The sequence below is a fragment of the Globicephala melas genome, chromosome 6 (genome assembly GCF_963455315.2).
Source record: "Globicephala melas chromosome 6, mGloMel1.2, whole genome shotgun sequence".
In the NCBI taxonomy this organism is placed as follows: domain Eukaryota; kingdom Metazoa; phylum Chordata; class Mammalia; order Artiodactyla; family Delphinidae; genus Globicephala; species Globicephala melas.
This window is the reverse complement of record NC_083319.1, coordinates 27764821-27779657: the sequence shown is the minus strand read 5'-3', so window position 1 is coordinate 27779657 and position 14837 is coordinate 27764821. Positions and strand designations below refer to the sequence as shown.

Here is a 14837-nt window from a genome sequence, read left to right as displayed (position 1 = left end):
TGAGACTAATCCACTTAAAAAGGAAAGTTTTGTTTAAAAGAAAGTGGTGTTTTCCCATTTGATTTTGGATTCATTCAGTCATTTCTGATACTAGAAAAGGCTTGGCAGTTCTTGTTAAGTAAAATGCTAGCTGTTCATTTATTCCAAAGCATATACTTTGTGTGTCATTGGGGTCACGAACAAATTAATTATTTGTTTAATGCTCAATTCAGATGAATGACGTTACTCTTTTTTTCAGTTACTTCCCCCTTGGTCATTTATTTTAAAGGTACTTGTATACTTTAGCTGAGTCATACCTTTGTTATAAACATTTTATAACTAAGGAAAGAAGATTGATATTGCTATTAACATTCATAAAAATCTAAGTTGGTGTACCTTTCAATGAGCTGATTGGGAAAACATCATGACTTGATGCATATGAAAGCATTGTGAAACTTACTAAATTTGTTATTAAATGTCCCAGTGTTCAGCTTAAGTAATTGTTTGAATGCTTTATTAAAATATGAAAATGTAGGTCCCTAAGGGGTATATTTGGTGTGAAGATACAAATAGTAGAGCAAGAAGACTGCTAATGTTTTAACCTAGATCCTGGTGTTTAAGAGATACTGAATTCTAGATTCTTATTCTTATTTTAAGTAGAGTCATTTTTAAATGATTACCAATTTATCAAATCATTTGATATAGAATAAGTATGTAGACTCTATAGAAAATGGCATGAAAGAGTATGAAATAAAGCTATATAATTAGTAAAATATATACTGTGAAGTAGTCTTATCAAGATAAGATATTTGAGTTTGATATTTTCTTGGTCTTTGTGGACTGTGTAGTGAGCTGCTTGAAAGGTAGCTTTATAATCCATGTGTGCCCACCAGTGATTTCATTTTATGATTTTTCTATGAACTTGAGGGTAGAAGAAACTTCCTTGAGAAGATAACATTTGCTGACTTAAATCCCTGCATCTTGAACATGAACTTTAAAAATTAATTCCTTTTGACTAAATGAATGGAAATTTCTTTTGCTGTAAACGAGTTAACCAATTAATTCTTGAATTTGGATGTCGGTTGTAAGAAAATTCATCTTTGCACTTTGTAGGACTTATTATATAAAGGAATTATGAGGGAATAGTATCATACTTTAAATTATTCTAAAAGTATAGATATGTCACCTATTCAGAGGGCATTTATGTGATAACCTCAAATATCTGGAACATAGCAAAAAAAAACCATGCAGAAAGCAAAAGATGTCTGAGTCAGCAGAATCAGTGTCGCACAGTTCGTGAGTGGCAGTTAATATCTTCTGTTCATGATAGTGTCTCAGAATCTGTTGACTATTAATATGTACATGGTACTACTAAGTTTTTAGGTTTTTTTCCTTTTTGTTTCCTGGTTGTCAACAGATTCCCCTTCTAGTGGAGTAGGGCAGCTGTTAATGACAGGCATAATCATAGCAGCAAGAATTAACAGCTGAGCACCTGAGAGCGGAAGAAGACAGGAAAACTATAAAATGTGGACATAGTACTCAAAAATAGCTTGAATCCAGTTGAATTTAAATAGGACCTGATGCTTGGAAAAATTGATAAAAGTTTGTTTCTCCCAAGTTTCTCTTTTCCATTGACATTTTCAGAGTCCTTTCTTCTTCCTCTCAAAAGATTCTGTTCTCTCTTTCTCTCTCCTTTGTTCTTTCCAGCTTTGTTAAAATGTGTTTCCAGTATACTGTAAATTGGAAAGGTTCTGATAAAATAAATCACCTTGTGGTTTAAATATATTTTCTTCATGTGCCACTTTGCTTCTTATCTTACTATTTTGGTCTGGTCTTCCAGCATTTTGCAGTACTGCCTAGTAGCTTGATCCCTTTGGAGATGTGTTGAAACGAATTATTTGTCAGTGTTTCCTAGCCAGAAATCTGAGTTTATTGTTCAAGAAAAATGCTTAACTGAGAGTTACTTGCAATTATTTTCTTAGTATATCCAAATAGTATCCAGATTATGGTTTGATTCCAAGTCAAAAACTAAATGTACTTTCCTAACCAGCTGCATGGACTCCAGGCTTGCCTCAGATACCTAACTGCTGACAGAGTAGGGAAAGATGACTTGGAAGATTAATTATTGGACTCGGAGTATGTTGTTAGATATTTGGAAACAATTCTTTTAATGTATATTATTTGCAAATATCTCATATTAAAGTGATTAAAGCAGATTAATATGAATAACTCATGGGGACAAAAAATATTGTAGGCTGAAATCTAGGCCATGAGTCCTTTTAGACTTCATTATCTTCAAAAAGAGTATTTTAAATACTAATATTTAAGTGATCATGTTGCAGTACATCAGCATGAGAATTGAACACAAAGCTATGTTAATTATTTACCAGCATTAGACAGTCTGAAAGTGAACAAGTAAAAATAGCACAAGTGGAAAAGGATTTTAGAACAAATTTTCACTAATTTTTTTTTAACTGTTAGGAGTTTGGTTGATAGTAAATATATGCAGAAAGATCACCAGCAAATGAGTTCTGGATCATTAGCTTTATTTCTGGTTGAACAAGTAGCCAAAGCCCCAGCAGACTTGGTTTTTCTGCTAATAACTGGCTTGCAGAACACTGCATGGATCCCTTAGCAAAATTAATATTCCTACCAACTCTCCCTCTCCTCCGAATTTAGAACTTGAATTTTACCTATGAAAAGAGCTGAGTTTATGGGACATTTTCCAAGTCAATATAACTAACCAGCCACTTCGTCCCAATCTTGCCACACGTAACTCAGTTGTCAGACAAGGAGGGAGGGAATGGTTACCTGCCCACAGGTGCTTACACTGGAGAAAAAAGTACAGAATAAGGTGAAAGGGAAACAGTCTTCTAGATTAGATCACAGATGAAAAGGGAGAAAGGATTTTGTGTATTTCCAACTTCTGACTCACAGTAACTCACCATTAGAATATTATTCAGCAGGTGTCAATCTCTGACCACTGGAAGGAGCAAATAAGGAGAGGGGTGGAAGCTCACTCAGTATTTTCAAGGGAGCAGAGGTAGTACTGGCAGAAACTCCTTCTGTGGCTGCAGTCAGGAATTCTGGGAGAGGAGAGGACCACCAACAAAAGCATGAAGGGAATTCCCTGGCGGTCCAGTGGTTAGGACTCTGTGCTTCCACTTCACGGGGCACGGGTTCGATCCCTAGTCGGGGAACTAAGATCCTGCAAGCTGCTCGGTGTGGCCAAAAAAAAAAAAGCATGAATGTTTCAGTTATGAAGGCAGTTTAAAAACAAGTCTAAATATTTAAGAATAGCTCAAACTATAACTTTTCACCTTTACTTCATTTGTAGGTGTTTATGTCTTACAGAAATGCAGTCTCCTATTATATAAATGTACTTAGTCATAGAGTACAGATGTATGTGGTACTGTATTCCATGGTTTTTTTTTTTTTGGGGGGGGGCTACGTGGGCTTCTCACTGTTGTGGCCTCTCCCGCTGCGGAGCACAGGCTCCGGACGTGCAGGCTTAGCAGCCATGGCTTACGGGCCCAGCCGCTCCGCGGCATGTGGGATCTTCCCGGACCGGGGCACCAACCCACGTCCCCTGCATCGGCAGGCAGACTCTCAACCACTGCGCCACCAGGGAAGCCCTGTATTCCATGTTTATTTCAAGTTATTTACTAGGGTTTTGTGAAGAAGACTTTTAAATGATCATGTTTTTGGAAAAATAGTGCTTTTTATAAACATAAATATATGTATAGGAAATATAAAACTTCTAATGTTTGGAATCAACCAGTATGCAGTAGTTTTTTTTGAAATCTAGTATTTTTTGCCTAAGGGAAAATTGCACTTTGAAACAGTCTCTTATTTACTCTCTCTGACTGAGTCCCCTCCATTTCCCAAGTTAATCCTTAATATGGTATTTTTGGGGTGAAGGTAGAAGTCTTAGTAATATATTGTAAAAAGTATTAAATATTTGCCCCCTAGTCATTTTCAGATTGTCTGAAAGAAACATTGCAAAATTATCTGTCGCAAATCTAACAGGATAATCTGAAGTATGAAACAACGTGAACATATAGACATAACTTGAAAAGTTTCCTCAATGTTGCGTGGCATTCACGTTTTTACTAGGAACTCTATTGGACTTTACTGCAAATCAAAATCAAGATAAATCTTCTCCTGAAAATGTGACATCTAGCCTTTGTTACATTCATTCTTTTGACACTGTTAGTATATTTTTCTCTCAGCAGTTATCATTCAGAAACAGATATATTCTTATTTTTGTTGCTGTTTCAGTGCTCTGATTTTAACTAACTTTTCCCTTGCTACCTTTCTCTATTTCAGCCTGTATTTTGGAGAATTAGATTGTTAAAATGTTTAATTTATTTTAGAGAATTTAAAAAAGTCATTATCTACACATAAGACGGTTTAGGATGGAGTTTAGGGTTCAAAGATATCATTGTGCTCATCATTTTATAGATGAGATAATTGAGTCCTAAAAGAGTTAAGTGACTTGCTGGTTAATGTGATGGGCTGAAACTCAGAGCTCTTAAAACTTGGTCTAATGCTCCTTATTTTTAAAAAGTTAAAAAATTTCTGCTGGTTGGGAAGAAATTTGGAAATCTCAAATTTTGTTCTGTTTGGGTAAATGATTCATTGAGTACAGTAAGCAAGGTCTAAAACTTCTTTATTATTCCTATTTTAATTGTGTTTAGGAAACACTATTTAATTAGCTCCTCCATATATGGAACTATTTTAGAGTACTTTGCTTCTAATGTCTTTCTATAAAAGGAGAAAAATGAAGATATTAAGAAGAAATATAGAAACAATAAGATCTTAATCTTCAGAGGGCTGAAATAAATTCATGGAGGAAAGTAGTTTCTATATCTGCTCATTGCAGATTGGGAAAAGATCTGGTTTAAATACTTTATATTTAATTGGTAGTGATAAAAAACCATTTGTGATTACTTCTCCATTATTATTACAGTTTTATTTAAGGAAGTTTGGTCTCAGGTGACAGATTCACATAACTGGTAAAATAAAGGGTCAGAATTGTAGGATTTATTTTAAATAACATTTGAGAGATGGAGGAAGGGAATCTCAGAGAGAGAGAGAAAGGAGCCATCTCTGATGATAAGAGAGAGAAATGAATTGTTGGCAAACAGGATTTCAGTAGAATATTGAAATCGAAATAGTGATTGAAATTGAAAATAGTGATGTTGAGCAAAGTAATATGACGAATGTTTCTTGAAGGCTTTCCAATAGTGTACACTGTCATAACCTAAAAATCTAAGTATTCACTGAGACCTCTTCATAATTCACAAAGTGGTATTATGTAGATACAAATAAATGTATTGGAGACAGAGCAGTGGTAAATCCTGGGATCAGGTGGTACTCATTAAGTAGAGATGTTTAATTGACAAAAATGCATCACTCTTGGAACTGAAACTTAGAGGAATCAAGCAACATATTAATGTATATCTTTTGGATAGCTTTCTGCTTTGGGAGAAGAAATTCCAGGAAAAAAGTAAACAATCTATTTTCCAATTTAAGACATTTCTTGAAGTTGGGCCCTTATATTGAAATACCTGCATAATTTGAGACTTTCTATCCTTTTCTCATTGCACAGTATAACTTCTTCAACCTCTTCTGCATTTATACAGTGTATATACTATAAAATTTGAACCTAAATGAAAGAGGAACCATGGAGGGTCTCCAGTTTTACCAACTGGGTGTATTTATATATATAAATACATGGGATACATATATAAATACATATATAAATACACGGGAACAATTTTTCCTAGATTATCTGGCTTTTCATCTATTTTCTGGTTTGTCATGAACAGCCTAGTATATTAAACAATAACATGGAAGCTTTACATGCGTGTGTACATGTGCACACTTGCACACAGATGCACTAAAAAAAAGGCACCTTACTAAATTAATACTAGACACAAAATTGAATCATTATGGTCAGTTTTAAAAACAGTAATGGTCTTTATATTGTTGGGTTATTTGGGAGTAACTGGTAAGTAACATTCCTTTAACCAAGTTCTAAACCAGTTGGGAAATAAGACAAAACAATAAAGTTGATAAGAGGCCAAATAAAATGATATTGGAGAATTAGGCTTATATCAATGGGCACACTTCCTAATATTGAATCCTAGAAGTAGACAGACTTACCCCACCCAGGGATGTAAGTACAGGGCTACCTCAGGTCTTTGTGTGTGAGGGGAGCCTGTTTCAATGAAACTTGCTGAATAGAGGGAAAGAACCGAATATAGAATATATGTTCTCTGTGGGCAAGCAAGCTGCCAGAAAGAGGGAAAGGTGCTGAGCTACTTATTTCTAGTTTGTCCTTCCAAACTCATAATCAGATTAAGTCATATCATCTTCCCAGGAGAAAATGAGGGAATAGAGAGCAAGGCTAGTGGCACTTTTCTCCATGTGTAAAGAAACATCAAGTGCAGAGTTGAGTCTCCTCTTCCCCTCCTTTCACACTTGTATAAAAATCTTTGGTTATAATTCTAGCTATAATGACAATAATTTTTAAAAAATCAGTGTAATTAACTTTTTAAAGGTAAATTCGACATACAATATTAGTTTCTGATGTATATGTAATTGACTTTTCTTAACATTTCTTATTCCTAGTACCAATGTAGGTACTTTGTACTTTTATGTATGACTCATGGCACGTATTATAGATGCCACAGAATTGGGTTGTTTGCTGTAGTATCTGGAGCTTGGAATGCGTCTTTAGAAGCATTAAGGACCAAATAGAATGATTAGTATACAAGGTCATGGAGTTGATTATGATAGTGCTGGGATGTGCTCATTTTCTAAATCTCAATTCTGTTCTTTTTGTGTAGACAGGTATGCAGACCAGAATATTTTAGGATGGGTATAAAAATGACCAATACCAAGTAAGAACAATATTAGAACTGAAGAAGAGAGACAACAGAAACATTGCTGAATACATCTAATTAATGTTCAATTAAATTTAGTGGTTATTAAATCTTACTATGTGCCGAGCTTTATGCTAGACACTGGGATTAGAATATCAAGCATGATAGCCATGTGTTGTTAATTATGATGGTCAGCGTGGGGAAAAAACCTTTTGTTGGACCTATTATATGGTATGTAAATTTAAAGGGGACAGCAGTTTCTGCATGTATTTTTCATCAATTTTCTGTGACATACAGCACTGAGTAATAGCTGTGCCCTCTTCCTAAACTTGTGCTAGCATTCTCAAAAAAAAAAAAAAAAAGATAGCTTAAGTAGCGTAGGTTTAAGTTGGCAGCTTCTCTGAAGTCATCTGAGGGAAAGACCCTATTGCTAGAAGTGTTTCTTTGGTTTCTCCTTGTCTGAATTTTTGCCATTACGACTTCATTTTTTTGGGTAAAGGATGGTAGAACTGCAGCCTAGTTTTATATGTTAGCAGGCAAGCTCTCAGAATACAAAGTCCTTGCCCAGTGAAGGCAAGTAGAGAAAACTTGGAAGAACCATTTATGAAGTGGTGAAAGAGATCTCTGAAGAAAAATTGAAGAGCAGATTTGAAATGTATAAGAAAACCATCAGAATGCATAGAAATGTGTGCCCCATGAAGGAGGTTGATTGTTCTAGTTGAAGAGTGTCAGACTGAATGAAAGTGGAGGTGTGTGTTGATAATCTTAAGGTAAGAAAAAACATTTATAGTCATCTGGAATTAGTTTGAAGTGTTAAATTTTCCTCCTTATTTTAAGGTGATTTATATCGGGACTGGATTTCCAACTATAGTTCTAACATCACATTATGCAAGCTGATGTGAACTGTACAGATTTCTTGTAATTTATGTTTTGATGAATATGAACTAATCTATTTCAGGGTTTTTAATCCTAACTTTTCTTGCATGTCACTGCCATTGAAACTTGCATGAAAAAGCACTAACTGCCTTCTTTCTCTTCTCCCTGATTTGCTCCAAGGCTGCCAGACAGATCAAGGATAGGTATGGTATAAAACCTACGTTTTTATTTAAGTATCAACAGTGAAGTCAGAAATGAAATTCAAGAAGTTTCTTATTAGAATCTCGTTAGTTAAAATAAATACACCTAATGGCGAAGTGCAAAAAAAAAGAGAAAAAGTCTTCTGCATATATTCCGGAATAAACAGTATATCAGAAAGATTTTTAAAAAACATAGTTATTGACAATTATGTACTTCCAAAAGAATTTCATTTCTGGTATAATATAGTTTTAGTACAGTTCTTAATTAGCTATGCTAGTAGATGGGGAACCATTTTGAATAATTAAAAACATATATATTCCTGAATGTATTTTGTGTTGTTCTTAAATTTTACCAATATAAGCGTGTCTTATTTTATGAGAAGTTACAGCCTTATTTCGTTCCTCAGGAGCTAAAGCTCTCCTTTTTCGCTCCCTCCTGCAGCTGACGCAGCCCCAATAAAGCCTTGCCTGAATTTCTTGTCTGGCCTCTAGTCAATTTCTGTTGATCGGGGGAAGGCCAAGAACCCTGGTCGGTATCACAACCACAGCAACAAAAGCCAGCCTGATGATAACTCGTTATGTTTGTGATCTGTGTCTCAGATGTACTACTTGGACTCAACCTACTGGACCCACTGGGTCAATAAAGTCCTTAAAAGCCACACACACAAAACAAGAGCTATTGCTCTCCTACTTCACTGCTCTCCTGTTTTAACACCTTTGTATTCTCATTCCATCTTGTTCCTGGTGCCATCTCTATTTCTAATGCCACTACTGTCTAGTTTGTGGGAGGAGAAGATTAAAGAAAATGATGATAGGCTTTGGCTTAAAGGTCTTTACCATTGGTAGAGCCAGGATTAGCACAGGTAATTTAGTATTTGCTGTAATGAATGTACGAAAGGGCTAAAAGAGCTATTGGCAATTTTGGATTGGGTTATCACAGAACGGATGGTTTTGATCTGCTTGGCTAGTCACTGAGCATTGACTGTAGTGAAATTATCACTTAAGATTTCTTCATTTGAGGAAAATGAAATTCTCTGAAAGGCACAGCTCTTCAAAGCACCACTCTGAGTCCTAGATTAAATTATTCATCAGATAATTCACAAAATTATTCTGTATGTATTATGTGAAAACCAGTGTTGTATTGTTAATCTTGGCTGAAGACTTCAACTCTTGTGTTTTTCTAGTGGCCTTTTATTTGACTAGAGGCAAGATTCACATGGCAGTCATAGCATTCTTAGCACAAATATTAATTTTTCTATTTTTTGCATATTTTTTAAAAATTAATTTTTATTGGTGTATAGTTGATTTACAATGTTGTGTTCGTTTCTGGTGTACAGCAGAGTGAATCAGTTATACATATACATACATCCACTCTTTTTTAGGTTCTATTCCCATGTAGGTCATTACAGAGTATTGAGTAGAGTTCCCTGTGCTATACAGTATTTTTCGTATATTTTATATCAGGGAGTGTTTAAAGACTTGGATTATTCTTATAAATCCTGGATGTAGAAAGGAGATTATGAGAGTTTGAAAGTGAAAAGTATTGGCTGTATGAGGAATGGATGCTAGGTAGGTCAGTTTTCTGGATAAGGTATATTTGGGTTATGTGTGCTGGAATTTGCCGTAAGTAATCCATCTTCCACCCTGGCTAGAGTATTCTTCTGTTTAGCCACCTACTGCACAAAATCCTGCTCTGGTCTGTGATTTTCTGGATTAGAAGTCACTTCCTAATCAGGCTTTGGGCCGTCCGAAGACTTTGAAAGAAACCTTGCAGTTATTTTCTCTTTGCAAAAATAAAACTAGGAGGAAGAGATCCTTGTGTTCAGCTTTACTAAACTATTTACTATTAGAAATGAACCAAATGGTACATATATACGATGGAATATTACTCAGCCATAAAAAGGAACGAAATCTGGTCATTTGTAGAGATGTGGATGGACCTAGAGTCTTTCATACAGAGTGAAGTATGTCAGAAAGAGAAAAACAAATATCGTATATAACGCATATATGTGGAATCTAGAAAAATGGTAATATGAAAGAACCTATTTGCAGGGCAGGAAGAGAAACGCAGATGTAGAGAATGGACGTGTGGACACGGGTGAAGGGTAGGGTGGGATGAATTGGGAGATTAGGTTTGACATAAATACACTACCATCTGTAAAATAGATAGCAGGTGGGAACTTGTAATAAAGCACAAGGAGTTCAGCTTGGTGCTCTGTGATGACCTAGATGGGTGGGATGGTCGGGTGAGGGGGGGTCCAAGAGGGAGGGGATATATGTATACATACAGCTGATTCACTTCACTGTACAGCAGAAACTAACACAACATTGTGAAGCAATTATACTCCAGTAAAAACAAATGGGCAAGGTGAATTAAAACATTCCTAACCACATGGAACCTGTAATGTAGAGACGTATCTGTGGATTTTAGATTGTTAGTTTGGGCTTTGAGGCACAGTTGTCTAAATATATTCAGTTTAAAAATAAAAAGTCCAGTCTTTTGGAAAATTATAGCATTGTTGTACATCTAACTTGATTTATGGAGACTGAAATTTTCATTGTCTAGAAAATAAAGGTCATTATTCTTTTTTTAGACTTTGATAGGCCTTTCTGATATATCTTTAGGGGATATAATTTTTCTTTGAGGCCATAGTGATATTTTTCCCCCAGGTTTATCTTGAAGAGTGTACATACTATGCTTTTATTTGTTGGGTTTTTTTTTAATTGAAGTATAGTTGATTTACAATGTTGTGTTAATTTCTGCTGTGCAGCAAAGTAATTCAGGTATACATAGACGTATACATTTTAAAATATTATTTTCCATTATGGTTTATCACAGGAGAGGCCATAATGGTTAAATCAAGTTTTACAGATAAAGTTTCAGGTTTAAATTCCTTAAAATACTTTCAGATATTTTTCTCAACAGTTCTCAACAAACTTTTAAATCATCAGGTTTAGAAGCAACCAAGTAAGTTCAAACCTGTTCATTGATTCAGTGGGCATTTACCAAGTACCTATCTGAATATAGCTCTTTAAGAAGTCTTTAAATCGAAAGATACTTGGGACTGTCAAGAACAACATATGTAAGATTTAGCCTTTGTTCCTAACTTCTTATTGATGTGATCTGAAATTTTACTATTGAGAACCGAGAGCTTAAAGTAATAATGTGTGAAATGCTCAGCATTATACTTGCCATTCAGTTAAGTGTGAGTTCCCTTCTCCATAAATTGTTTTTTAGTATAGCACTTCCTTTTTTTTTAAAATTAAAGTGTTGTTGATTTACAATGTGTTAATTTCTGCCGTACAGCAAAGTGATTCAGTTATACATATATATACATTCTTTTTTTATATTCTTTTCCGTTATGGTTTATCACAGGATATTGAAGGTAGTTCCTGTGCTATACAGTAGGACCTTGTTGTTTATCCATTCTATTGATATATATAATAGTTTGTATCTGCTAACTCCGAATTCCCACTCCATCCCTCCACAACCCCTTCTCCCCCCTTGACAACCACAAGTCTGTTCTCTCTGTCTGTGTGTCTATTTCTGTGTTGTAGGTAAGTTCATTTGTGTCATATTTTAGATTCCACATATAAGTGGTATCATATGGTATTTTTTTTCTCTCTGACTTCGCTTAGTATGATAATCTCTAGTTCCATCCATGTTGCTGCAAATGGCATTATTTCGTTCTTTTTTTATGTCTGAGTAGTATTCCATTGCATATATGTACCATATCGTCTTTATCCTTTCATTGGTCAATGGACGTTTAGGTTGTTTCCAAGACTTGGCTATTGTGAATAGTGCTGCCATGAACATAGAGGTGCACGTATCTTTTTGAATTATAGTTTTGTCCAGATACATGCCCAGGAGCAAAATTGCTGAATCATCTGGCAACTCTGGTTTTTTGAGGAACCTCTCTACTGTTCTCCATAGTGGCTGCACCAATTTACATTCCCACCAGCAGTGTAGGAGGGTTCCCTTTTCTCCACACCCTCTCCAGCACTTGTTATTTGTAGACTTTTAATGATGGCTATTCTGACCAGTGTGAGGTGGTGCCTCATTGTAGTTTTGATTTGCATTTCTCTAATTATTAGCGATGATGAGCGTTTTTTCATAGCACTTCCTTCTTGATAAATAGATCAGCTGCTGTTCACTCTTTGTTACTACTAAAGTGACTACTTTCCTAGTTTTAAGATGAAAGAAAATGACTGAATACAGCAACAGTGTGACATTTTTCATCCCCAAGTAACTGAATACAGCAATATGTTTGATACCTTTCATACCATTGATCTTTAGGGTAGTTTGGTAGATCTGAATGACTAGGCCTGGTATTCCCTTTGTTCCTGCAGCTCTATTTACTTCCTCTGCCAAATTCTGTACTAGGAGGGCAACATTCATGAATAGCATTTTTGTGTCATTTTTTGACCAAAGATAATAAGGAGAGTTACTTTGTGATACATGTGGAAACCTACTGTAATATGAAAAATTGAAATTTGAGATAAAATAACAAATGAATAGAATATGAGAATTTCTTTTAATCTCTAGTTTTAATTGACAAAACAATTTCCCCCTGCTTTGGGTAAAATGATGTCTGGTATGGCTTCTTCCTTTCTTTGTTTTGTATACCACATTCATCTAAAATATATTTATTGAGTTTCTGTTATTTCCATGGCATATGGTTTCACAGGGCTGTTTCTTCTTGTCTCCTTCCATTCAGTTGATGTTGCTAGATCAGAGTGACACCTACTAGCATGGTATTCAAAATTGTAATTTTACTTCTCTCCTTTCTCATCCATGGCCTATAGCAGCTACCAAACTATGCAGTATTTGGTCAGTGTACCTCTACTTTTATTTAAGGACACATGGAATGGCTGTGACAACTAGGCAGAATGTTTGAATCAGGGTATATTTACAGTTCATTATTTGGCATATGAAAAGGGGTGAGGCTGGCATCAGGAAATCAGATTGAGTGTACAGAGGTTCAGATGATTGTTGGGTCTGTTAAAGATGATTTATCTTGGATATTTGTCTCTTGAGTTATTTGTAATTTTATGCAATTTTGTAAAACTGGCTGGAGGAAAGTTCTTTAAGGGTTATCTTAAATGTCTTTAAATTTAAAAACATTTTACAGTTTTTTATTAAGTTAATTTTCAAAAGATCTAAAAGCAATAGCTTCTGAAATCACTAGAGTGAAGTAAGTTCTATCTGTTCGTTTTATAAGTTAAGTATGATACGATACTTCCCATTCTTTTATTTTTAAAAGAATGTTTATGTTTGTGTTTTCTGTAGAGTGACAATGGCTTCAGCTTTCCGCCTTTCTTTGAAACCAAAGGTCAGTGACAGCATGACTCATTTAATGGTGGATTTTTCTCAGGAAAGACAGATATTGCAAACTTTGAAGTTTTTGCCAGGTAAGTTAGTACATATATTACATGTAAAGTTATTTAAAAAACCTTTTTTTTCCTTCAAGATTTTTCTGTAATGAACATTAGAATGTAAATATTAAGGAAGTGTAGTGTGATTTTTTTTTCTTCATTCAGCTAAGGAATAACTGAATTTGCTAGTCTTTCTTTTTAGATAATTATTTTACTGATAGTAAAGATTCCATTTTAAGAACCCAAGAAAGGGATACCTTTTGTTGCTAGTTTGGCAGAGAGAAGCAGTATGCCACGGTGGTTCACAGTGAGTCGTGGGGCCAGACTTCTAGATTTGCATCCTGGCTACCGCTTACTTGCTGTGTAGCCTTAACAAGTTATTTAACTCTCCCGCATTTTCTTCATCTTTAACATGTGATGTTATCCTTCTGGGGTTTTTATAAGGATTAAGTGAACTGAGACCTCTAAAGCACTTGAAATAGTACCTGGCACACAGTTAACACGCAGTGAAAGTTAACGGTTGTTATTACCATTATTGTGGTGGTTGCTGGTTCAGATGGAATTTTATTTCCAGTAGTAATGTGTTAACATTGGTTTATTAGAGTATTAGTATGAGGGTATTCCAGCCGTCAGAACCATTTGAAATTGAGTCCCAAGTTACTGTCCACAGGTGTGGAAGAGCCAGTTAAGGACCTTTCGGTTATTATTCTCTTTTTACTAACATCAAGTAATGTGGTTAAGTTGATAGCTAAAACAATTTGGACGTGGTGATTTGGGGGATCAGGAAATCTCTTGAAAGCAAAGTGTTTTACTTACAGGTTTATGGTTTTTGGAGGTTAGCTGTTTTTGAGTAGAGAATGTTGATCATATGAAACCATTCTTTTCTTCTCTGAAGATTTAGTCCAGGACTTTAGAATATGATTGGAAAGACAAAGTTAGTAGTCATGAAACTATAATGGAACTAGTAATGGTAGTACAAGTGAAGTATTAACTTGTGTGGTATAGATCAGAAGTTCTAGAGGAGTTTAGAGAAGGAAAAGATGAGAGAAGGAATCATAGTTGTAGAGGAAGGAAGTATACATACTTGTCAGTGGATACCTATCTGTAAATTGGCCTTTCAGAATTCCTAACCATTATATTTTCATTCACACTACTACTCAATTCAGAAGGAGAGTCAGGAGTGGTAGATTGTGAATATACACATGAGTAGTAGTAGTTGGATTTTTTTAAAAAACTACTAAAAAAGAAGTCTTCTCACCATTACTTTCCTTGATTTTCAGTGATGGCTTAACAAACCAAGGCCATGTCTGCCGTACAGTCAAGTAGATTGCATGCACAGTTAGGATTTCCTCTTTTGCAAACTGTTAAGACAGTCTGAAGGAATGAGGTATAATGAAAAGCAAGAAATCCTTTTGTGGAGGAGTTTCATCCTGAAGGAAGGTATAATAGGTTGTTAAAATTTATGAAAGGTGAATTCATATTACTAATTTTTTGTATTCTGCTAGAGCATAAA

At 35.1% G+C, this 14837-nt stretch overlaps 1 protein-coding gene across 3 annotated transcripts in view; it reads left to right on the top strand.

Moving 5' to 3' along the window:
• Positions 1–14837, top strand: part of FSD1L (fibronectin type III and SPRY domain containing 1 like) — a 70328-nt gene that overhangs the window by 23567 nt on the left and 31924 nt on the right. For all 3 annotated transcript variants that reach the window (XM_060300676.1, XM_030859127.2, XM_030859130.2), the window contains exons 5-6: positions 7929–7951; positions 13239–13360. In XM_060300676.1, coding sequence (XP_060156659.1) covers positions 7929–7951; positions 13239–13360 — 145 coding nt within the window. The remainder of the gene's footprint in view (positions 1–7928; positions 7952–13238; positions 13361–14837) is intronic.